This window comes from Bombyx mori, chromosome 9 (assembly GCF_030269925.1).
Source record: "Bombyx mori chromosome 9, ASM3026992v2".
NCBI classification, from domain to species: Eukaryota; Metazoa; Arthropoda; class Insecta; order Lepidoptera; family Bombycidae; genus Bombyx; species Bombyx mori.
Window position 1 is genome coordinate 11,713,283 of NC_085115.1, and position 24,097 is coordinate 11,737,379.

Genomic DNA, 24,097 nt, shown 5'->3' on the forward strand with positions numbered 1-24,097 from the left:
ATCTTGTGTATGTATTGTCTATGGATTAAAGGCTATATGGGCTTAGATCCCCTTGCCTTTCCTAATAAGGAAAATTTGTACAAAAAAAAATGTCGATGGATTATAGAATTTAGATTTCATTGATTTATCCTTACATCTCAATTTATTAAATTTTCGCTAAATGGAGACGTTTTAATGAAAATTATTGCATATTTAAGTAGTAGTTATTCAAATTTAATTGATTTCATTTATTTATAAGCTGAATAAACACTATCCAACATGCCCCGGATTATGATAAAAGGTGGCGTTTGGCGCAACACCGAGGTTTGTTATTTTACTATTTTGTATTCTTTATTAATACTTTCTTATGATTCCTTAATACTAATGTTATTTGTGTGTCACTTTAGGATGAAATCCTTAAAGCGGCTGTAATGAAATATGGGAAAAATCAGTGGTCTCGTATAGCTTCGTTGCTCCATCGTAAATCTGCAAAACAATGTAAAGCCCGTTGGTACGAGTGGTTAGATCCAAGTATAAAGAAAACAGAATGGTCCCGAGAAGAGGACGAGAAGTTGTTGCACTTGGCCAAATTGATGCCAACTCAGTGGAGGACCATTGCTCCTATCATCGGACGTACTGCTGCACAATGTTTGGAAAGATACGAATATTTGTTGTAAGTAATTAATTATCTTGTTAAGTTTGAGTTCCTTGTATCTAATAAAACAGAGTAAAGTAGTTAGGTTTGGTTTCAATCACTCACATAGGTATCTGAAAAAGTTGCTTTGGTGTTAGCATCAATAATTAATCACACTAAACAAATCAGGCAACAGTAAGCAAGATAGATAGTGTAGAACTAGAGATCTGAATTGACCATCTTGTAGTTTGTGTGATGATTAAATACAATTATTTTAATATTCTAAATAGACAGATGGGGTTCATAGACATCATAATGTGAATGTGACTGCCATACAGCTTTAGAAATAATGTGGAAATCAATTGTTTTATGCAACGGCTATCTCGCTTTTCAAGTTTAAAGCATTCTTCTTTCAAGCATATTTTCCAGTTTAAAAATGCTGGATCTTCGGCAAATGGAACAGAAATGGAACAAAAACACAGGTTCACAACACAATCTGTCAGACCACAGATGCTTATCTATGAATATTATAAAATTCTGTAAACTCCTTTAATTCTCATCTAGAGACCAAGCCCAAAAGAAAGAGGAAGGTGAGGACATGGGTGATGATCCACGTAAGCTGAAGCCTGGTGAGATTGATCCTAATCCAGAAACAAAACCTGCTAGACCTGATCCAAAAGATATGGATGAAGATGGTAAGCAAATCATATTTGAAAAATCATTTAGTCTTTTAGTTATGAATTCAGTTAATAATGTGAATTTAGGTTAGAGTTCACTGTATAGTTTAGTATATTTTTGCATAATTGAAAACACAGAATGTAAAAAGAACCATTAGCTCTTAAAAATGAAGACAAGTTAGTGATAGTTATGAATTCCAAGTATGTTGATGATGCACTTCATGCTGATTTCAACAACAGCAACAAGTTTTTACATCGTCCCATAAGTGATATACTCATTTTAGCTGTATATCTTTAAGAATGTATGTGTGAACAACATCAGAAGTTTACACGTGCTGTGTTTCATTTTTGTGTCACAATGATCTTTTTCCTTCAAATTTATAAAAATGAAGACTAGATAAAAAATTATTGTTGATCACGATATAATTTTGGCTTTAAGAGTGATACTTTTACACCAGCTAGAGAGGCCATTTAGAAAATGTACACTATAGACTTTGAGGGTAAAGAACGAGTGCTGTACATGTACTTCACAGCCAAAGCTTAGAATTGTATTGTTTCATGATTTTTGATTATAATTTTATTCTTGATAACTAGAATTGGAGATGCTCTCAGAAGCTCGTGCACGTTTAGCTAACACTCAGGGTAAGAAAGCTAAAAGGAAGGCTCGTGAAAAGCAATTAGAAGAGGCCCGTCGTCTTGCTGCACTACAGAAGCGAAGGGAACTCAGTGCTGCTGGGATAGCTGTACCATTAAGGTTTAAAAACACAATAAGTTATATGTATATGAAATAGACAAAAAAAAGTAAATATTTTACATTCAATTGGTCGTGTAAAATTGAGTAACATTTTTATATTTTTTAAGATTGTCTTTGCATAGGCGGATGAACAAGCTGATAGCCTACTTGCTGTTATTATTATTATTATTTATAATAATATTATTATTAATATAATGCTTCATTGTTCCCCAGGCGTAAAAAAAAACGTGGCGTTGATTATAATGCTGAGATACCATTTGAAAAGAGACCAGCGTCTGGTTTCTATGACACTTCGACTGAAGTAGTTGATCCCATGGCTCCTGATTTCTCAAGACTCCGACAACAACACCTTGACGGTGAATTACATTCTGAGAAAGAGGAGGTTGGTTACATGTACTTAATTTATACTTAAAGTTGTTAAGTTAGGGAAGTAAGGAAGTAGGGAATATGAGATGCTGCTTCTATCTACATTTTTTTTATATTCATGTATATTTTTTCTACCTATCTATTCTGTGGTTAAAAATTATAAAGATTTTATTTTATTACAAAATTTTATTCTAATATTTTTAGAGAGAACGTCGCAAGGATAAGCAAAAGTTAAAACAACGCAAGGAAAATGATGTGCCACAAGCCATGCTACAAGGTGATGCTCCGGCAAGAAAACGCAGCAAACTTGTGCTGCCAGAGCCACAAGTTACTGATCAAGTATGTTATTTTTTAATTCCATCTATCAAAAGTAGATCTACTGTGATCATTGATAGACCAAATATCAAAAACTTTAAATAACTGTTGAAAATTAAAATATTGAAGAGAAATCAAAATTATAAGTTTTTACAATTATTTTTTTTTTTTTATTGCTTAGATGGGTGGACGATCTCACAGCCCACCTGGTGTTAAGTGGTTACTGGAGCCCATAGACATCTACAACATAAATGCGCCACCCACCTTGAGATATAAGTTCTAAGGTCTCAGTATAGTTAAAACGGCTACTCCACCCTTCGAACCGAAACGCATTACTGCTTCACGGCGAAAATAGGCGGGGTGGTGGTACCTACCCGTGCGGACTCCCAAGAGGTCCTACCACCAGTGATTACGCAAATTATAATTCTGCGGATTTGATTTTTATAACACGATGTTATTCCTTCACCGTGGAAGTCAATCGTGAACATTTGTTGAGTACGTATTTCATTACAAAAATTGGTACCCGCCTGCGGGATTCGAACACCGGTGCATCGCTACACACGAATGCACCGGATGTCTTATCCTTTAGGCCACGACGACTTCTAGCATAGCATTGTGTATCGCCAGAGCTAATCATCACTAGATTTTTCCTTCTTTTTTTTATTGCTTAGATGTGTGGACGAGCTCACAGCCCACCTGGTGTTAAGTGGTTACTGGAGCCTATAGACATCTACAATGTAAATGCGTCACCCACCTTGAGATATAGTTTCTAAGGTCTCAGTATAGTCACGACTGCCCCACCCTTCAAACCGAAACGCATTACTGCTTCACGGCAGAAATAGGCGGGGCGATGGTACCTACCCGTGCGGACTCACAAGAGGTCCTACCACCAGTAAATATTTTATTTGTTACCCACGATTTCTGTTACCAAGATGTTATTATACGATTATTAAAATATGTAATTACATAACGAACATGATGTTGTGACGTAGGAGCTGCAGCAGGTGGTAAAGTTGGGGCGTGCATCGGAGGCGGCTCGCGAGGCCGCGTCGGGCGGTGCGGTGGCCGCTACCGACGCTTTGGTCGCGCAGTACGCGCTCACACCCGCGCCCGCCACTGCTCTGCGCACGCCCGCACAACATGACAGGTACAGAACGAGCGACCACTCTACATATCGAAGCTTGAAAGACAAACGTGACTAAGCGATAATATAGAAATTTTACCTTCCAATAAAATTTGTATTATGTTTCCTAAGACGTCCGAAGTCCATTATGAGAGTACATCGTATGATTTCCACTGCAGGTCGCTAAATTTGACTACTTCCGTTTCCTAAGTCCCATCTACAGCGCCCTCTATAACGTCTGGAACCGAACCAACAAGCAAAGACAAGCCGCCATATTTGTCATTGTTCGGCTCATAATGATGGATGTAGCCCCAGGAAGACATTATCTGGACTTCGGACGTCTTAGGAAACATAATACAAATTTTATTGGAAGGTAAAATTTCTATATTATGTGTTCCGTTTGACGTCCGAAGTCCATTATGAGAGACTGTTTGTTATCTCCTGGTGGCTTGTATTTGAAATAAAATAATATTTATTTAAAAAGCAACAATGTGACTTATTGTGTTTAATTAAGCAAAGCTTAAATTAAGCACGTAATTTAAATTAATTGAAGGTAACCGTATAATATTACCCACTTAATTCAAATCGACCTAATAAGATTTAGGACGAAAATACTGAGAAAGATTTCTCAGAATTTATATCAGTGTTTGATGCATTAATAATAAGTTTTTGATAGAACTTTCTAAAAGTATGCTCATGTTGTCAGTTATCTTTAGCTGAAATATCATTAATTTGGTAATTTCCTACCCAGTTTAAAGTTTTCACCACCGCTCTACAGCTTCCAACTGAGGCCTGAATACCTGAGTCTCCTAAAAGACTTTTTACCCAACTACTAATCCTCGCTGCAGTAGCTGGCTTAGTGGAGCCTTTAGTTGCTAAGAATAGATTAAATATTCCCACTGGTTTGCTGTGTCATATTCATTAGATTGCGTAGCCAGTGTACTGCATCGATGATCAATTGGTCAGGAGCAGCCACGAATGTCCAACTGGACTGTTGGTGTGAAGATCAATTAGTTTTCGACCCAAATATCAGTAATTTAGAAGGTGCAGGCTTTGTCAAGGAAATAGATTTCAGTATGTTTCACTGTCGGGCTCCAAGCTATTTTTTATATCCGATAGAGTTTCACAAACCGACGCTATATAACAGACTTATAAACTAGAATGGTCCGGTAGGAGTGACCATGAGATAAATACAGATAACAGAAATCTAGCTACATTTTCTAATTCGGGTACACGAGAATTAATACATTTTCTTGACAAAACCTTACCCCTTATTCCAAATAGGGGCGTATGTTCTTATCGTACTCTCTCCAGCACGATAATAGTAAGTTTCTCTCCTGCCGATGTCCATGTCCCTGTCAGCATGTCTCTGTCAGCGTGTCCCACCCAAAATGAACCAAGCTTCCAGGTGTAGATTGCTGACAGCCTGGCGGTAGCATTGTCAGTGTCCACCAGACTGATGTTCAGATTTCTGAGCTTGAGTCGCTTGAGGGCAGGTGATTTCAGGTCTGGCCTCTACAGGCCTCTTGCACTTGGGTACCACTAGTATGTACCGACCTGAGGTTGAGTTGAGGTGGTCCAGCACTCTGGATATCAGACTGAGCGGCGGAAACGGCCATGCTAGTCAGTAATGCCAAGATCTGCTGAACGCGTTGTAGAGGCAGGCGTTCGAGTTTTGCTTTGATGGGTGGACGAGCTCACAGCTCACCTGGTATTAAGTGGTCACTGGAGCCCATAGACGTCTAGAACGTAAATGCGCCACCCACCTTGAGATATAAGATCTAAGGTCTCAAGTATAGTTACAACGGCTGCCCCACCCTTCAAACCGAGACGCACCACTGCTTCAGGGCAAAATACCTACTCGCGCGGACTCACAAGAGGTAAACATAGTTTTTTATCCATGAGCGGTCCGAGACGCAACAAGTTCCCCACAGGCTGAATAGCCTAGTAGTTGCTTTTTCTGTGAGATACCACTCCAAGCCGCCGCGATTGCGTAAGAGGTGATCGGCTTCAGTGTTGTACAGTCCCGGTAGGTGGTGAGGGAGAAGTACAACTTTGAGGTGGTCTATTAAGTTAAGCAATTTTCCAGTCAGATCTAGCAATTATCGTGACCGGGTTCCTCCCTCGTTCTTTATGTAGGAAAATTCTGTTCTGTTGTTTACAAGGGCTCCCCACTGAATGTCCGACGCGTCGGTGATGACGTGGTTCGTGGCCATTCTCTGTGGATGAATTGGTGTGCTCTGACTGACTTTCTCTAACCACCAATCCAGCTCTGTACGTACCTCGTCCGAATACTGCTTTGGTAAATGAGGATACCTCCTGAGCTTGTTGCTGTGGTACTGCAAGGACTCGGCAAAGCAACTTTCCCCGGTGGGTGATGAAAGTCGCAAAGTTGAGATATCCTAAGAGGCTTTGCGCCTGCTTTAGGTTCCAACCGCCGGCAGTAAGTCGCACGAGCAAATTCTTGGGCAGGGACTTTGTCTTGGATTTGGTGTCCCATACGATTCCCAGAAAGTCTATCAAGCTCGTCAGTGTCATAACCGGTTGCTTAGATGGGTGGACGAGTTTACAGCTTACCTGGTGTTCAGTGGTTACTGGAGGCCATAGACATCTACAGCGTAAATGCCGCCACCCACCTTGAGATATGAGTTCTAAGGTCTCAGTATAGTTACTTGAGATTTCAACAAGTCTTTTGCCCTTGTAGGCAATTAATTCTCTCCACAAGCCTCGTTTGAAGAAGGACATGTCATAGCGCTCGGGAAACACCGTGGAGGGAGCTCATTCCATAGCCAGCTGGTACGTGGCAAAAAAGACCTCTGGAAACGCACTGTAAATGAACGCAGCGGTTCCAGATAATATGGATAAGCTTTGCTCCGATGGCGGGAGATGTTCTGCCCTGGTGTACAAGCAGATAACCACTAGTCGCAGACCCTTCTGGCGAAGTATTTCGGCTATTTAGTTTATCACTGAAGCAAAAATCCGCGGTGGTGCAGCTAAGCCGAATGGCAGGCATATCATCTGAAGTAGACGACCCTGATAACTGATCCCGAGAAACGTCATTGATAGATGATAATAGGCCTGGCTCAAATCCAGTTTGACATTCCAATCTGTTATAAAACTTAGGAACGATGGTGGAAAAGGTGAAAAAGACTGTTTCATGTACTTGTTCAATGCCTTGAGGTTGAAAATTGTTCGATTTTTTATTGGTCTTGGGAAGTATGAAAAGAGGAAATCTGAAAGACGGTATCGGGGGTGCGGGTTCTAAAGCTCTATTGAATTAAATTCTGGATTTTGATTGACATCAAGTTATTATTAATTTCAATATTACGTTTGGTGGATCGAGTCCAGGTGTTTCGATATAGTCTTAGACATCCGCCTGAAAATGCTGTTGAGTAATTTATTTTTATTTCCTGATTTTCGTTCCACTTTGTACTTGTTCCCCCCTCCCCCCGTTTTTCTTGCTGAGGAATTATTTGGATAGCATCGCACAGAATATCTGTTTTCGGCCTCTTTAGATGTATTGGAATGTGGCCTACCTCGACATGGCTTTGCATTGGCAGTACAAGCCGAGGGTTCCGGCGATGCGGGCCGGATGCGAGTAGCAGACGGTGCCGCTTTTGTAATTTATCAATACCACCAATTTTCTGTATATATGCCAATAATAAGTTGGGGTTAAACATAATCACAAGAAGAAGATATTTTCTCTATATCTTCCCTGATATATCTATCCTTTAATTTCTTTATGAGGTATCTACGACGCTATCGTATAACCTCGGCTCGCTTATCGAAAATTATTTGAAGGATATCGTTAGAAACTTTTATAGGCGAAATCGTTACCGAATAGCGGTTTAAACTTTTCGTAAAAGGCGGAAGTATTAAGATGAACGTTCTCTGAATGTGACCAGTCGGCAAGGTTTTGTAAGGCAGCATAACGCATTCGTTCTGTGCCAAAAGAGCATTAGATAACGCAGGAAAACATTTTTTTCTCCGAATCCTGCACCGCGTTCCAAGTCGGCTAGTCAAATCTTTGCATATCTGGTTCTTTTATAGAAATGCTCAAATTTCAAAACCTACCCGCTTCTGGTGGTAACGGACGGTCTGGTGGCAGACGTAAAAACTATTCGTCGTTGTCTAATTTCGATTGGAAGTTGAAACCAGATCAGACATTATTATTATAAGATGTTGGTATTTGTAAGTGTAAAGGCGGGACCACTGGTGCACGACCAGCAATAGCATGATTCGAAGTTAAAATAATATTCATATGACTCACCCATTATTGCGACAGTAAGTCAAACCTTTTATTCAGATCTCGCGACCAGTCACTTCTTCGAAGTTTTCTTGCTGGTCCCTAGTCTTTATTTTCAGACGAACCCGAAGAAATATCCGAAGAAATTTTACTTTGAAAGGCGCGATAACCTCGTCACTCATTGTAGAGCCTTGGAGGTTTTCACGAAACGGAAGATAATCATAACACTTGTTTGAAACAAACTTTCTACTTCAAATCTCGAAAGTTGCTTATAACATTTTAAATTACTAACTTCTTAAAATATTAACGACTGCACGTGGGAAAAAACGACGCAACAATGACAAATATGGCGGCTTGTCTTTGCTTGTTGGTTCGGTTCCAGACGTTATAGAGGGCGCTGTAGATGGGACTTAGGAAACGGAAGTAGTCAAATTTAGCGACCTGCAGTGGAAATCATACGATGTACTCTCATAATGGACTTCGGACGTCAAACGGAACACATAATAACTGCTTTGTATATAAATGATAGGCAATAACCATATTCGATGCGCAAAAAAATATATATTTCTAGGTCTATTAAAATCATTTCAATCCTACAGCTAGATTCGTTAAAATTGGTTTTTTTTTCAGGTATTTCAACTTTAAATTAGTCTACTGTAAAGGTCACGCATTGTCGCTTAGTCACGTTTGCCTTTCAGGCGTCGATATCGTTTTCTCGCATTAAAACTGTATAATCTCAAAACTTACTAATTTTACTCAAAACTTACTAATTTTAAAGGTTTAACATCTGATATTTCTAATATTATCATTTTTGCAACATTTATTTTTTATTTTTTACCAGTTACATTATCTGTCTTTTAAAGTAAGATAAAATTATGTATTAATTTTGTTAATAGTAATCAAAACATAGGTAAAAAGAAAAATTAAAAAATCTAAACTACGCTCTTTTGACAGTATTTATGAGAAAAATACTGGTGATATGAAATGATTACGCATATTAACTAAATTTCGAATATTTTTGGAAATTACTTTTAATGCGAAGAGACGATATAGCGTGGGGAGGAGCTGCTGTTACAGTCGCAGGTCGCTATAAATTTTGCTTTCTATGGTAAAGTTGCCCAACACTTGTCGTTTCATTTAGTTTTATATCAAATACATGAAATAAAATTATTTTTGATATTAATTATGCTGTTATAACTTACTAAGAAAAATATTTTAATTACAGAATTCTAATGGAAGCACAGAATGTAATGGCACTAACTCATGTGGACACCCCATTGAAAGGAGGCTTGAACACTCCATTACATGAGAGTGATTTTTCTGGGGCACTACCTCAAAATCAAGTTGTGGCCACACCTAACACTGTTCTGGCTACACCATTCAGGTATTTTTGCATCAAAAGTTTAAATACTGTCCACATTGTTCAGTAGATAGATAGATATTGAAATCATTATTTTGTTTCAGATCATCTCGCAGTGAAGTGTCCACACCTGGCAGTTTTAACACTCCAGGACATGGCAATAGTCAGCTTGGGCTGACCCCAGGCTTGCGAGATAAACTTAATATCAACCCTGAAGACAGAGTGAATGGTGGTGACACTCCTCAAATTTCCCATCAACTTCAAAAACAAGCAAAAACATCAGTCAGAAACGCTTTGCAATCTCTGCCTGTTCCGAGAAATGACTATGAAATCGTGGTGCCGGAGCAAGAGGCTGGTGAAGATAAGGACGATTCGGCCGCAGTCGTTTCCGTGGAGGACCAAGCTGATGCTGATGCTAGATATGCTAAGGAACAAGAAGAAAAACGTAAGTTTTCCGTTCGTCATAACACCTTGTCTGATCTACGCAGAATGATTCTGTAATATTATAATTTGAGCCAGGCCATATGGTATGTGCACGTTGAGAAATGCTCTTGTAAGAATTATTAACGAACCCATCGCCTATACCTTTGGAAAGTTTTTTTTGCGAGGATTTTTACTTATAAGCCACATATGAAATGTACTCGTCGTTTGAACTTCATTGAACTTAAAAGTCGCTACGACCAACTCGGTTTGATTATCGGCAGGCGCTGCCGAGCTGTCGCGTCGCTCGCTGGCGGTGCAGCGCGGCGCGGCGCGTCCGGCCGACGTCAACGTGTCGGTGCTGCGCGGTGCCGCCTCGCTGTCCGCCCTCACGCCGCTGCAGCACGCCGAGGAACTGCTCAAAGCCGAGATGGTCACCATGCTGCACTACGATGCCCTCAGGGACCCGCCTGAAGGTTTCTTATTTCACACATTCAAACATTTCACTGGTGGTAGGACCTCTTGTGAGTCCGCGCGGATAGGTGCCACCGCCCTGCTTATTTCTGCCGTGAAGCAGTAATGCGTTTCACTTTGAAGGGTGAGGCAGTCGCTGTAACTATACTTGAGACCTTAGTTTATATCTCAAGGTGGGTGGCGCATTTACGTTGTAGATGTCTATGGGCTCCAGTAACCACTTAACACCAGCTGAGCTCGTTCACCCATCTAAGCAATAAATAAATACTTGATTGCCTCGTTGGTGGTTACTGACCAGCTATTGTACCGCCATCACCAGTCTGGTGGCCGTAGCTTTTACAAATATAAATTTGCTCAACGTTTTGAATTTTGTTGCTACAGTATGAACCGTGCTCTCAACATACCTTGTTAACATCAGTATTTTACAAAGACAGAGTGACACAATCAAAAAATCAAGTTAGTTTCGGTAAGCTCTGAAAATGAAGCCCATTTATTACCCTATGTGGCATGAACTGATTGAGGCCATTACTACGGATACGATTAATAATTCGATTTCGTGAATACATAAGCATTTAAATTTTAATATGCGGTAATTCTGTAGCATCGCGTAACCTAACAAAGGTATCGGAATACAGGAATCAAAATTCACCTTAAGAGTGTAAAGACATTCAAATATTAATAGAATTATATTTTTCAGGTGTAGATAAAAAGCGTGCTATTCAACTACAAGCATCCCATTTAGCATACTTAGAACAGCATCCATATGAAGAGTTTGCTGACGAAGAATTAGCTGCCGCTAAAGAAGCACTGAAGAAAGAAATGGAAGTCGTGAAAGCGGGAATGAGTCATGGGGACCTTAGTATAGACGCGTACACTCAAGTCTGGGAGGAATGTTTAGCACAGGTATGAGAATCATAGTATTATTTTTTTTACCCTTTTCGCACAATATTTCAATGCTACCAATTTTTTTTAGTGGCTGACTAAATCAAAGCACCTATTCTTTGGAAGTGTTATGTTACTATTTATTTATTTATTTTATTAGGCTCACAATACACATCACAAGCTAAAGACACATAAATACACAAATAAAAAGAAACAAAATCTGGCTTGCAAATATAATGTAATAATACTTATTATACTAAATATAATGTGAAGTGGTGGTACAGAAGTGGCCGAGATCAAAATGCTTATAATGTTAAATCTATATATAATTTTCCAATAATCCTTTTTACTAACTGAATCGTAGGATTAAAGAAATCAATCAATTAGCACATTACAGTAATTACACACATTTTCCTATAGGTACTTTTTCTACCCGGTCAACATCGTTACACGCGTGCTAATTTGGCAAGCAAGAAGGATCGTTTAGAATCTGCTGAGAAAAGATTAGAGCAGAATAGAAATCACATGGCGAAGGAAGCAAAAAAATGTTCAAAAATGGAAAAGAAACTTCGTGTGCTAACAGGAGGTTACCAGAGTCGTGCCGCAGCTCTCATAAAACAGTTTCAAGAATTACAAGATCAAATAGAACAAGCTAATTTAGAATTATCGACCTTTAAATTCTTGGCTGAACAGGAGAAAGCGGCCATTCCACGTAGAATAGAATCGTTGACCGAAGACGTCAGCCGACAGACTGAACGCGAGAAGCTTTTGCAAAAGCGATACTCAGAACTACAGACCGAGGTAGAAAACATGCAGAAAGGGAAGAAAAGTCAAGTTTCCGAAAATGTTAATTCTCAAAAAACGACTGCATAAAAATGTTCTTGTAAATATTAAAATGGAGTAATGACGCACTAAGTTAAGGAAGATATTATCGTTTGTCCGCAAAATTGTTTCTCATACATTTGAAGCTGCAGTTAAAAGTTTTACCTCTGTATCGACGTATCTGATATTTAGTGCTGATGAATTAATAGTAAAAACTAAACAGTGGATCAAGACTATCTGTAGTATAGTTAATGACAACGTTTCTATTAGAAGATGAGTAACAATAATAAACACTGGAATAATAGGTAGTAGGATTATAACAAAAATATGTAATAAATATCAGGTTTCCATTATAGTTTTTTAAACCTCATTTTTAATGGTTCGACAACACATGTTTACCAGTGTGCGTGTTTATTTTCGCATTAGATCATTAGTCACACTATAATTTAAAAAAAAAACAACGATTATATCTACACAATAAGGTCAGAATAAATCATAAATAAGTAGTATTTTTTGTTTCAATGTAGTTAAATCCATTAGAATGTTAAAGATTTAGTTTATATACTATTTATATAATGGATATAAGAACTCCATACTTTAGATTATTGACATTGCGGAAATTTACCAACATCAATCTTCTTTCGATGGTAAGGTATGTATATTTTTTGCGAGGTTACTCTGTAGTTTTAGTATGGAAGAAAAAACTGGTCACATTTATCTTTACATGTATGTATTACAATATACTATTATTTACAAATGACATAATTCGTAGTACAATATATCTCGATTATAATTGATATTTACAGTTAGATTGATAATTTATATCACAGAACCAAATGTATATACGAATCTACGGATACAAAGATCATCAATTAACAAATTAAATTTAAATTTAATATTGAATTTCTAGTAGGCCATAATATAATTGTTGGCTTGGTTACAAGTGTACGACACTATCCATCAAGATTGGAAACTTGAAATGCATGAAACCATAAATATGTAACACACAAAATTGCTCTAGAGTCTAGGAGAACATTCAGCATGTCTCTTAAATAGTTACAGCAATTCGTTGTTGCTAAGTTGATGTTAAAAACAAAAAAAAAAAAATACGACGAATTGAGAACCTCCTCCTTTTTTGAAGTCGGCTAAAAAGAAAAAGACTACAGACTACTAACAAGTTATTTTGATGGTTCTTTCTCAAATTCATATTCTAAAATTAAATATTATAATCTATTATTAACATACGTCAGCTGCTGTCATCTGAATCGCTTTGTATTGACCTCTTACAATTTTTGTTACTTCGCTTCACAAGAGGACTGTCACCAGCTTCTGGAGACTGTGGCTCCTGTATTCTACTTTTCTTCTTCTTTTTTCTGCGTTTTTCTAAAACCATTTCCGCCACTTCAAGTGCAGAGACTTCATTGACTTGAGTAAGTCCAATATGAGAGTCTACACAGAAACTATCCTGTAATATTATTAGATAAACCATTTTAACAGTACTCTTGACTATTATCTACTACTAGTGAAAACCGGTTACGCTCCATTGTGACTATCGCTAAAATTATGAAAATTGTCCACTTCTTGGAACAAGTAATGCGGTCAAGTTACATAATGTTATGCGCTGGGACAAATAAGTGCTTTTATCGAAATACCAAATAAAACTTTGTTTAATTATCACGATACTAAGGTCAGCTTCACAATGTACTGTGGAAAAGCAATCCAGTCGGCCATGTATCGAAGCCGGGTATCGCGTTCTGAACCAAACTTTTGGGCGTCCTCGGGGTGACGTCGCGAGTCTGGTTGTAGTGTTGACCACAGGTAACCCCCGCCCGCGTGTGTTCTGAGCCCGGGCAGAGGATGGATATAAGGTGAAGTACAAGGACAGTCGTTTGATAGATAGGGTCCTAAGGACATCTATGGGCCCGCGGCCCACTCCCAAAGATCTGCGCACCGTCATACTTACGGAATCCCTAGCAGAAACCTCATACAATAGGACAAAGGAAGTTTATAATTCGCAATTTAATTCGCTTCTTTCTTCTTTCTAAGTTTAAAATATCACTACATAGTATAAAACAAAGTCGCTTTCTCTGTCCCTATATATGTTTAAATCTTTAAAACTACGCAACAGATTTTGATGCGGTTTTTTTTAATAGATAGAGTGATTGAAGAGGAAGGGTTATATGTATAAGAACATCCATTAATAATGGAGAAGTCAATAATAAATTACAGTTTCCGAAGCGAAGCGAGGGCGGGTCGCTAGTCAGTTATAAAATAAATATGACCGTACCATTTCATATGAATCTTCTTCAACAAATTGCGATAAAATATCTTCCTTCAGTCTTCTAGGTAACTCCGGTATCTTGAAGCCTCCTTGTTTTAGGGGACTCCTGCGAAACCGATAATAATATAAACATGCAAACAAGATCGTGTCATATAGTGGTACATTCACTAGGTTCAAATCAAAGGAAAGTTGCGGTGAAATTAGGAATTAGTTACAAACATAAGTATAGGTTGGGCTATAGCCGTATTTTTTGATTATTTTGAGATCTTAATGTAATCTGTTCAGCTGTTTATCAATCAGCGTAACAAATGCATGCATTTTTACATGTCGATAGTGTCGGTTTCAGAGTTATTTGAATAGGGTTTGAATAGCTTATTTGAATAGAATAAAATATTTGAATAGTTTGATCTGTATCTATTTTGCAACGGAAGCCTTCAGCGTAATTTCTACTAACTTCAAAACCTCCGATTAACTTGAAAATTTGCACCCGTATCAAGAACCGATGATATACAATAACTTTGTTACTTTTGCCTAAATACCTGACCGGGTTATCAGGGGGGGAATAAATAGGGTGTTTAAATGGGATAATACGTACTTTGTTGTTTTGAGGTAAAGTGCCTGCACATCCTCGTGTTGCGTTACGTTGTCGTCACATATGAAGTCGATGATACTACCGACGCTTTCGTCTGACAGTTCATCACCACTGTCGCGATCATCTTCATCAGACAGTTCTGCTTCCAGATCCAAGTAAGAGTTACATTTCTTTTTTTTCTGTAAATAACAATGAAGACTTAAATACGTATAGAAAATTCTCATCTTAAATTAGTTAAGGTTGACTTTTTCGTTTACAAATCGTCTTTTCGCATTAAAAGTGCACAATTTCCAAAAATATTCGAAATTGAGTTAATATGCGGAATCATTTGGTATCACCAGTATTTTTCTCATAAATATTGACAAAAGAGCGTAGTTAAGTTTTAATTTTTGTTTTTCGTAGTTTACTTATGTTTTGTCTACTATTAACAAAATTAATACATAATTTTATCTTTAAAAGACAGATAATGTAACTGGTAAAAAATAAAAGTTGCAAAGATGATTAATATTAAAAATATCACATGTTAAACCTTTAAAACACTCTCCTGTAAAATTAGTAAGTTTTGAGATTATACAGTTTTAATGCGAGAAGACGAAATGTGATCATTCTAATACTAATCAATGCTTGGATTTTGTGTGTCACTTACTTTTTTAATTTTGATTGTTTTGGGCGAACTTTTTCGCGCGGGACTGTCGGCAAATTTATTTTTATCATCTAAGATGAAATCGTCATCGCTATCGTCGAAAGCAATTTTCCGTTTTTGCGGTGATTGTAATTTCTCAGGGCTTCTATTATTAAATATTGTACTAAACTTATTCATTAAGCTTTGTTGCAGCTTATTTGGATCGCGTCGATAGTTTTGCAAGAACTCCAAATTTCCTTTGACATCTTTCTCGGTAGCGCTTGTAGTTTTCGCAAATTGAGAAGCAAATTGTGGATTTCTATTTTCCTTTTGCGACAAGACGTTGCTTTGGGAAACGGAGCAATGGAAGTTATCGAACTTTTGTTTAACCTTGAACGAACTAACGGAAGCCAAAATCTTTTCTTTTAATGTTCTCTGTTTGTCGGGGCTCTTTGTTAACTTTGGTTTTTTACTAAAATACGGAGAAGCTATCTCGTCATCGTCCATTACTAATTTACGTTTAGAGTCAATTTGTACAGGGAATTTATCTTGCATTAAACTAGAAACTTGGTCGGAATGAGAAATCGAGCCGCCACTTTCACTATTATTTTCACGTTCGCTTTTGCCAAATACATCAGCCGCATCATAGATGACTGTGTCCTTGGAATCGCTGTCACTATCTGAAATTATTATACTTGACTTTTGTGAAAGATCTCTGGAATAAGAGTTTCTATTAGATTTCGTCAAATCGGTTAACTTCTTGCGTTCAGTCTGTGATGGTAGAATAGGAGAAACGCATAAATTATCCTCATTGTCGTTTATATCAGTTTTTGAATGTGTAGCTACCGATTCAAGTGCTTTCTCATCTTCGGTTTTTTTGTTAATTAATTCAAGTACTTGGGTTATTGTAAACGTACTATCTTCGGTTGTGTTTGATGTATTTTTATTTTTAGAACTTGCATTGTTGTCTATTTTATCAAATAATAGACTCTTTTTAGCGATCGGTGTAGAGTTCCGATGTATCTCTTTCTTGGTGCTCAGCTCGAATTTGCCTTTTTGAGAACAGAGTATAGGCGACGTCACCTGTTCTTTGGGTTTAACTCTTCCAGATAAAATAGATGGACTTAACGGATTTTCATCTGGCATTGGTTTGTGAGTTTCTGTTGTGGAACGAACGTTTAGGAATGTCACATCGTCAGTTTTATCTGCCTCGATATCTTTCATCTCTGGTTCGTCGCATTTCTTATCGAAACTATCTTCGTAATCGGCAAATATATCTTCAACGCTGTCGAGACCGAAAAAACTCAGAACCTTCTTCTCATTTTCTTCAGGTTTATCAGTTTTTTCAGCTTCAAAATTGTCCAAAGGACTACTGTTGGCAAATATATCATGAAGTTCTCCTATATCAAAATTGTTCTCTCTATTCACCTCATCTTTTTCAAATTCATTGTCATTCGATTTCTCACTAAAGATCTGTGAGTCGAATTCCAAGTCTAAATCAAAGTTAGCTGAAACATTTTTTTCAGCTAAATCTGTTTTGTTGACGTCAGGTGAAGCTCGATCCTCGACAGCCCTATTCCGGTATTCACTAATAGACTTCGCAGAAATGTAATCGATTAGATCTACATCGGGTAAATTTATTTCATTCAAATTGATCAAAAGACCGGAAGTTTGTTTTTTATCTGACACACCGTTGAAAATTTTACATTCGCACAAGTTTTCACAGATATAACATTTGTTCTCCGAGTTCGAGTTATTTAAGTTCAAATCCACAAGAAGGTCGACGAAGGCAACGGGTGCCGTGTTATCATTTTGGAGGCCTAAATCGTTGATTAATTTCGTGTAGCTTTTGGTCGACTTGGTCGCCGTACTGAATAAGGCCCTGATATCTCCGTTCTTTTTGCCGGGCGAGCTCGCCATCTTTTGCCTCTTCCTTGCCTGTTTCGATTTAACCGGAGAGGGCTTTTGCAATTTTGTGAGGAATTCTTGTGAAGCTGAAAATGTGTAATATATACTATTTTTTAAAGCCACAAAAAAAATGTAATTTTGATAGTGACCAATAACGATATTAGGACAGTTAATACGTAATATCGTTTCCGCTATCAGCTTACTGCAGATCAACAGCTTCAAGTTTCAGTTAACTTGAAATGTTGACTCAGATAACTAGTAAGTTCGCGCTATTTCTGCCGCGAAGCAGTAATGCGTTTCGGTTTGAAGGGTAGGACAGCCGTTGTAACTCACAATATTAATAAAAAATATGCTTTACAGTCGCAATAAATATTATTTTGTTAGCAAGACGACCACTGGATTCCGTATCAACTATGTAACACGATGCGACAGTAGTCAGTGGTACTGTCTCACTCGCAGCCTACACCTATCTCTCTCGCACGCATACGCACGAGGAACGCGTTTGCTAACGTTCATTGTTTCACTTCATCAGGCGACCTCGTCACGAGCGCACGTGCACCTCGAGTATGACAAGTACCTTGTAATGTTCAAACATAATTTCTTCTACCGCTAAATACTTACCGAGACTGTTCTGTGAATTTTTCAATTCGTTTTTTTTCGTTTTACTGAACTGAAGTAGTTCGGTCAGAAGAACTGTGTCCTCCGAATGTTCAACGTTCACAGTGTCCTGTAGAGTTCTCTGCAGTTCCAACCACTTCGACATATCCAAATTTGTTTCAACATTACTATCATCCTTTAGATATGTTTCTGAAAATAATCAAGTATATTTTTCATCAACATCAGCCTATAGCAGTACACTGCTGGACGTAGGCCTCTCCAATTGTTCGCCACTGAGCACGATCCTCGGCTTCTCTCATCCAGTTCCTGCCAGCCACCCTGCACAGATCATCACTCCACCGAGCCTGAGGGCGTCCTGCACTGCGTTTTCCAGTTCGCAGTCACCACTCAGAACGCGTTTACCCCAACAGTTATTTGTCCGGCTAATATGGTCAGCCCATTGCCACTTCAGTTTACTAACTCGCTGTGCTATGTCTATAACTTTGGTTCTGTCGGATCACCTCGTCCCGGATTCGAATTTTCAGAGAAACTCCAAGCATAGCCCTCTCCATAGCTCGCTGAGCAACTTTAAACTTGTGGACCAGCCTAACCGTGAGTGTCTATGGGTTATAACGGTATATTATTATTACATATAAATTTATTGTAATTCATGTACATGAGTATTTTTTCCGTTACTTCAAATGTTTAAACGAAGTTACGAAGTCAATCAACAAGTGCTCGCGATCGCTCACCCGTGAGCTGAGCTAATAATTATCAAAAAAACTGACCTCTGTCCATGGACCAGTATTCTTTGTGTTCAGCAAAGTATTTATTCTCAGAGATGGTCTCGGGCGACAATTTGCCGTATTGTTCATTTGTTATGAGTTCCGATTTGCCTTTCGATTTTTTCGTTGTATTCGAAGGCTCCTTCGATTTGCTTAGCAGCATTGAACGAATGTTCTTCTGACCCTGTGCAAACGGAAAGACATCTTACTGCCTCATTATTGGTGGCGTATGGTAAGACACGGATGGGCGGGTATCACTGTTCCGCCTGTATCTATGCAAAGCAGTATTTTCATTAGATAGTGAGGTTTGAGCGAGTGAAAAAAGGAACTTGCGGCTCGCTCAGCTTGAAATATTTAAACATCATATTTTATATGTAATTTAATTGTAAAATTTAATGTCTGTCTGCAGTATGGTGCGGCCTACCCTTATTATTGAAATTACTACAATTTAAACATAATTTTGTCGGGTTTAATTATGTTATTCCTTTATCGTACAAATCATTCGTTGATTACGTATTAATTTGAAAAAAAAAAAAAATTGTATCCCGCTTGCGGGATTCGAACACCGGCACAGTTGCATCGCTCGAGACGACGAACCGGGCGTCTTATCCTTTAGGCCGCGACGACTTCTAACACTCAATACGATAATACCTTTTTACAATTCTCATTGTTTTGTTTCGTTTCGTTTCTCTTGGCGACCGTGATGTGCAACATTTGACATTTGGGCGTGAAGTCGTGCGGCATCATGCGCGGGTTGCGCTTGTAAAGGCTCTCCTTGATTTCGTTTGACTGCAACAGTTTCGCGTTCAGTCCGTCCCTTTGACGCATACAATCCATTAATGTCTGCAAATAGACGTAGAGCTTTGAAAGTGTAATAATAAAATAATATAAATATATGCAATTTTTTTTCCTACCTAAGCTGATAGCCTTGAGAGGCTATTTCAGTGGAACCTTAACTAGTAGGTGAACTCAGGGGGCTCAAACCTGACGACGTTGCTAACACGAACCCTAGCAAGAGCCGTGCTTCGCAGAATCTACCACCGGATCGGAAACGCGATCCACTGAGAAGATCCGGCGAGAAACTCAGTGGGCTGTGTCTTAGGGTTAATTTACTCGTCGAGCCCTTCGTCGCAAGCGACGGGTTCGACGAGAACGGTGACCGGTGCTTGAGGTACCTAAAAGCACCGTTAGTGGATCGAGAGGATCCGAAATGACGTGTTTGGGGCGACGTCGACTGCTTTCCATTCTTTCCGCAGGATCGGGAATGTCATATGCCAAGGAAATGGACACAGGTTACTGTGACCTTTTCAATGGCGGCGAGACTGTTTGCTAATTCACCAAACCTATTATAGGATGATGGTCTATAGATTAATAAAATGATTTTAGCAAAAGTAGTATTAAAAACAAAAGAAATATTATCGCAAGTCTGATTATAACGACGACAGTGACAGTGCTTTATCTGTCTTTTAGGTATTTTAATCTAATCTAAAAATAAAGTAATCTAAACTGAATATCTTTATTGGTGGTAACCTTTCCTACATTTGTCGCGAAGCAGTAATGCGTTCCGATTTGCATGGTGGGGTGACCGTTTTACCATACACCTGAGACTTAGACCTCATGCTACTCCGCCCCGTGATCAAAATTCCATACCATAATCCCTTGCTTCCTCAAAATATAATACAAGACAAGGTTACCTGATGCTCCCTTCCTTCCGTGACTAGAATATACACTTGTCCTCCACGTTCGCGACCCGTCCTACCGCACCTATAGAATTTAATACTTTACGATCATTATCTATATATTAATACATATGTACCCCTTTTTACGAAAATTGCGCGGACGGCGCAGTATGAAATTTCCCACACTTATAGAAAATATAAAGAAGGAGTGCAAATATAAAAAAAGGGATTAATAATATATTAAATCTATAAAAACAAATCACACACTACCATATACCTAGTCAGGTCATAAATTCTGTCACATGTTTAATGTAAAATAATTGAAACAAGTTTATTCATTATGTAACCATTCATATACCAAAATGAACTTAACAAAACATAGATTCTTATGACACTTAAGTTTATTCAACATGACCTCCGTGATTTTGAATACAGGCCTTCAATCTGCGCGGCCAGTCGTCTATCGCAGCACGAACGAGGTCCATGTCAATATCGGCGGCTGCCTTAATCAAGGATGTCTTGAGTGACTCCAAATTGGGATGAGGCTTTGAGCACGCCTTTTCCTCCAAGTGTTGCCATATCTTGTAATCTAACGGATTCAAATCTGGACTGGAGGAAGGCCAGTCTTCGTGCCGGATGAAGTCGATTTCACGCGCCGCCAGCCAGTCTTGTGTGCTCTTCGCTCTATGAGCTGGCGCCGAATCTTGTTGGAAGACCCGGTGCCTGTTATTGAACATGGTATGAGAAACAGGTTCCACAAGGTTCGTCAGGACTGTATTTTGATACACAACTGCATTCGTTTTTACACCTTTCTCACAAAAATATACCTCTGTTAAGCCCCAATAAGAAACTCCCAACCATACCATGAGCGAGGATGGAAAATAACCTCGTTGGACACGCGGAATACGGTTGCTCGCTTCTTCACTACTGTGTGCGTACACCTTATCATTTTGTTTGTTGTAGCTCTCTTCTACGGTAAAAAAATTTTCATCCGAAAAAAGAATTTCCCGATATTTTTTTCCTGCGTACCGCTTCAACAAAGCGCGGCATCTCTTCAGTCTCAGGTCCATTAGACGAGCATTCAAACGATGTCCTGTTTTTCTTCGATATGCCCGAAGCCCTAAGTCTTCATTTAACACCCTTTTCACCGTGGTTCTGCTTAACCCCATCTGAAGGGCCAACAGTTTCTGCTTACGTTTGGGATTTCTTTGAATTCGCGCCTTCACAGCTTTTATCACTGCTGGAGTCCTAACAGACCGAGGGCGACCACTTCTTGACCTGTCATCTACACTAGAGTCTTCATTGTATCGTTTGATGGTACGATAAACGAATCTTTTGGTTATATTCAAATTTTTCAGTATGTTAAAATTTTGAATTGGCGCGTAACCGCAACGATGCAACGCAATAACTGCAACACGGTCTTCTTTAAGCGTCCACTCCACATTTAAAAATGAGTAAAATTCTAAAAGTATACATTTTTATTTTCATGAACAATTCGAAATTCGAATTCAATAAACTTTTTTGTGGCCAGCATTCTAAAAGAAAAGTTTTTACTGTGTGACAATACTTATGACCTGACTAGGTATTTATTGTCAAACTTTTGTTATTGCTTAAAGTATATGGTCAAATTAAGAATAAGTTAATATTGTTTATTTTTAATATTATTTGTCTATAGTGACGTCTTGGCGAAATCTGTGATTATAGAAGTTTAATAGTCTTGGACAATAGAACCATAATAATGTAATAAAGTCATAATTTCAATTAATTATTGTCGAATTTCGAATACTGTGGGTCCACTAGTACATCAGAGGTGAGACGCTGTGTGTGACGAGCCTTTGAATAGACATCTGCAGGTTGATAATCTTAAATCTTATACTCATATACAAAAAAATTCTTTACACTATTGATTTCAACGTAAGGTTAAATTTTAGTTCAGATTAAGCTTTTTAAAAAATGTTCAAATTCATTAAGTAAAAAAAACAGCCTACATCGTCCGCGCACCGACCTAATACAACCGATGTCAGTGTTCCCAGCCACTTGTGTAAACTCCGTGGCCTGAAGGATAAGACGATCGGTGTACTTGAGCGATACGACTATCTCGAAGTTCAAATCCCACAGGATATTTTTTTCAAAATTATTCGTGTTCATGAACTATTTCCAGTATTACATCAATACTTACAGAAAATATACAATAGTTTTACAACAACAACAACATCGAGTATTAAATATAAAATCTGTAAAATTTATTAAATATTCGCAATTGCTGGTGGTAGGTTATGTTCTAAGTATTATATAGACATTTTGAGATAATTTTAAGTGACGTTAAACATTTATCAAATTAACTTTAATCTCGATGATGTTATCTATGTACTAAATAAACTTTTAGTATCTAAATGATAATGAACAAAATATTGATAGTTTGTTTTGATATTTTTCCAAATACTTGTCTTTTTTGGAATTGGTTCGTAAATATATACATACTTAACAAGTACGTTATTTACGAGAACCTGTAAATTAAAATGAATTTGATTTGAATACTACAATGTGTAAAAGTAATTTGTTTTTTTTCCTACCTAAGCTGAGAGCCTTGAGAGGCTGCCTTAACTAGTAGGTAAGCTCACGGGGCTCAAACCTGACGACGTTGCTAACACGAACCCTAGCAAGAGCCGTGCTTTGCAGAATCTACCACCGGTATATAAAAGTTAGAAAAAGTTAAAACTGGTATATAAATATTGGTATAACTGTTATACTAAGTTTATATGGTATTGCAAAACTTTATACAAAATAAATAAAAAAATCCTGGTTCCGTTATTAATCCTAAAATAAATAAACAAGAGCTCTGATTATGTCCGATTATTATTATGTAATCGAGGGGCGGGCCTAAAGCGAAAAAAAAAAAAAACTACCATCGGATCGGAAACGCGACTCATTGAGAAGATCTAATGTAAGTGCAGCACCTTTGCACGAGCCTGACGGGCGACCTCGTGGAGATGTCGAAGCAGAGGATGAGGTCGACGGAGCCGACGTCCAGTCCCTCCTCGGCGACGCACGTGGCGACGAGCGTGTTGCACGCGCCCGCGCGGAACGCACGCATCACGCGCAGCTGCTGCGGCTGCGACACCACCGTCCTGCCGTCCTTACCTGCTCACCACAGATAGATCGAAATAAAACTACAAGCTCACCGTAGATCCTACACGAACACGCAACGATTAACCACATATCGCCTTTAAAAGGGTACAAGTTCCAAAAATATTCGAAATAGAGTTAATATGCGGAATCATTTGGTATCACCAGTATTTTTCTAAAAAATACTGTCAAAAGAGCGTAGTTTAGTTTTAGTTTTTTTTTTTTAATTTACCTATGTTTTGACTACTATTAACAAAATTAATACATAATTTTATCTTACTTTAAAAGACAGATAATGTAACTGGTAAAAAATAAAAATGTTGCAAATATGATTAATATTATAAATATCACATATTAAACCTTTAAAATTAAAATTAAATCTTTAAAATTACTCTCCTGTAAAATTAGTAAGTTTTGAGATTATACAGTTTTAATGCGAGAAGACGATATGACGT

The 24,097-nt window shown here is 38.2% G+C and overlaps 2 protein-coding genes across 4 annotated transcripts in view; one reads left to right on the forward strand and one right to left on the reverse strand.

The window, feature by feature from the left end:
- Positions 1-12,561, forward strand: LOC101743516 (cell division cycle 5-like protein). Its single transcript, XM_038012815.2, has 12 exons — positions 1-303; positions 387-652; positions 1,178-1,308; positions 1,885-2,044; positions 2,258-2,426; positions 2,615-2,749; positions 3,718-3,872; positions 9,320-9,478; positions 9,559-9,899; positions 10,159-10,350; positions 11,046-11,251; positions 11,651-12,561. The coding sequence occupies exons 1-12, from the start codon at positions 259-261 to the stop codon at positions 12,101-12,103; spliced, it is 2,412 nt and encodes an 803-aa protein (XP_037868743.2). The 5' UTR covers positions 1-258; the 3' UTR covers positions 12,104-12,561.
- The window catches only part of LOC101743653 (Fanconi anemia group M protein), a 20,256-nt gene continuing 7,610 nt past the window's right edge, over positions 11,452-24,097 (reverse strand). The window contains exons 10-19 of one of the 3 annotated variants that reach the window (XM_062669963.1): positions 23,474-23,657; positions 20,532-20,601; positions 19,489-19,680; positions 18,841-19,021; positions 18,077-18,262; positions 16,465-17,541; positions 15,572-16,227; positions 14,929-15,104; positions 14,340-14,439; positions 11,452-13,517 (exon numbers count right to left, since the gene is read on the reverse strand). In XM_062669963.1, the coding sequence (XP_062525947.1) occupies positions 13,299-13,517; positions 14,340-14,439; positions 14,929-15,104; positions 15,572-16,227; positions 16,465-17,541; positions 18,077-18,262; positions 18,841-19,021; positions 19,489-19,680; positions 20,532-20,601; positions 23,474-23,657 (3,041 nt within the window). In that variant the 3' untranslated portion in view covers positions 11,452-13,298. 3 annotated transcript variants of the gene reach the window in all.

What these genes read in the sequence shown, in the direction of transcription:
- LOC101743516 (XM_038012815.2), top strand. Translation starts at nt 259, where the DNA reads ATGCCCCGGATTATGATAAAAGGTGGCGTTTGGCGCAACACCGAG. An exon ending in AAAAGATATGGATGAAGATG is followed by an intron (nt 1,309 to 1,884) that starts GTAAGCAAATCA and finishes CTTGATAACTAG; the next exon opens with AATTGGAGATGCTCTCAGAA. An exon ending in TACATTCTGAGAAAGAGGAG is followed by an intron (nt 2,427 to 2,614) that starts GTTGGTTACATG and finishes TAATATTTTTAG; the next exon opens with AGAGAACGTCGCAAGGATAA.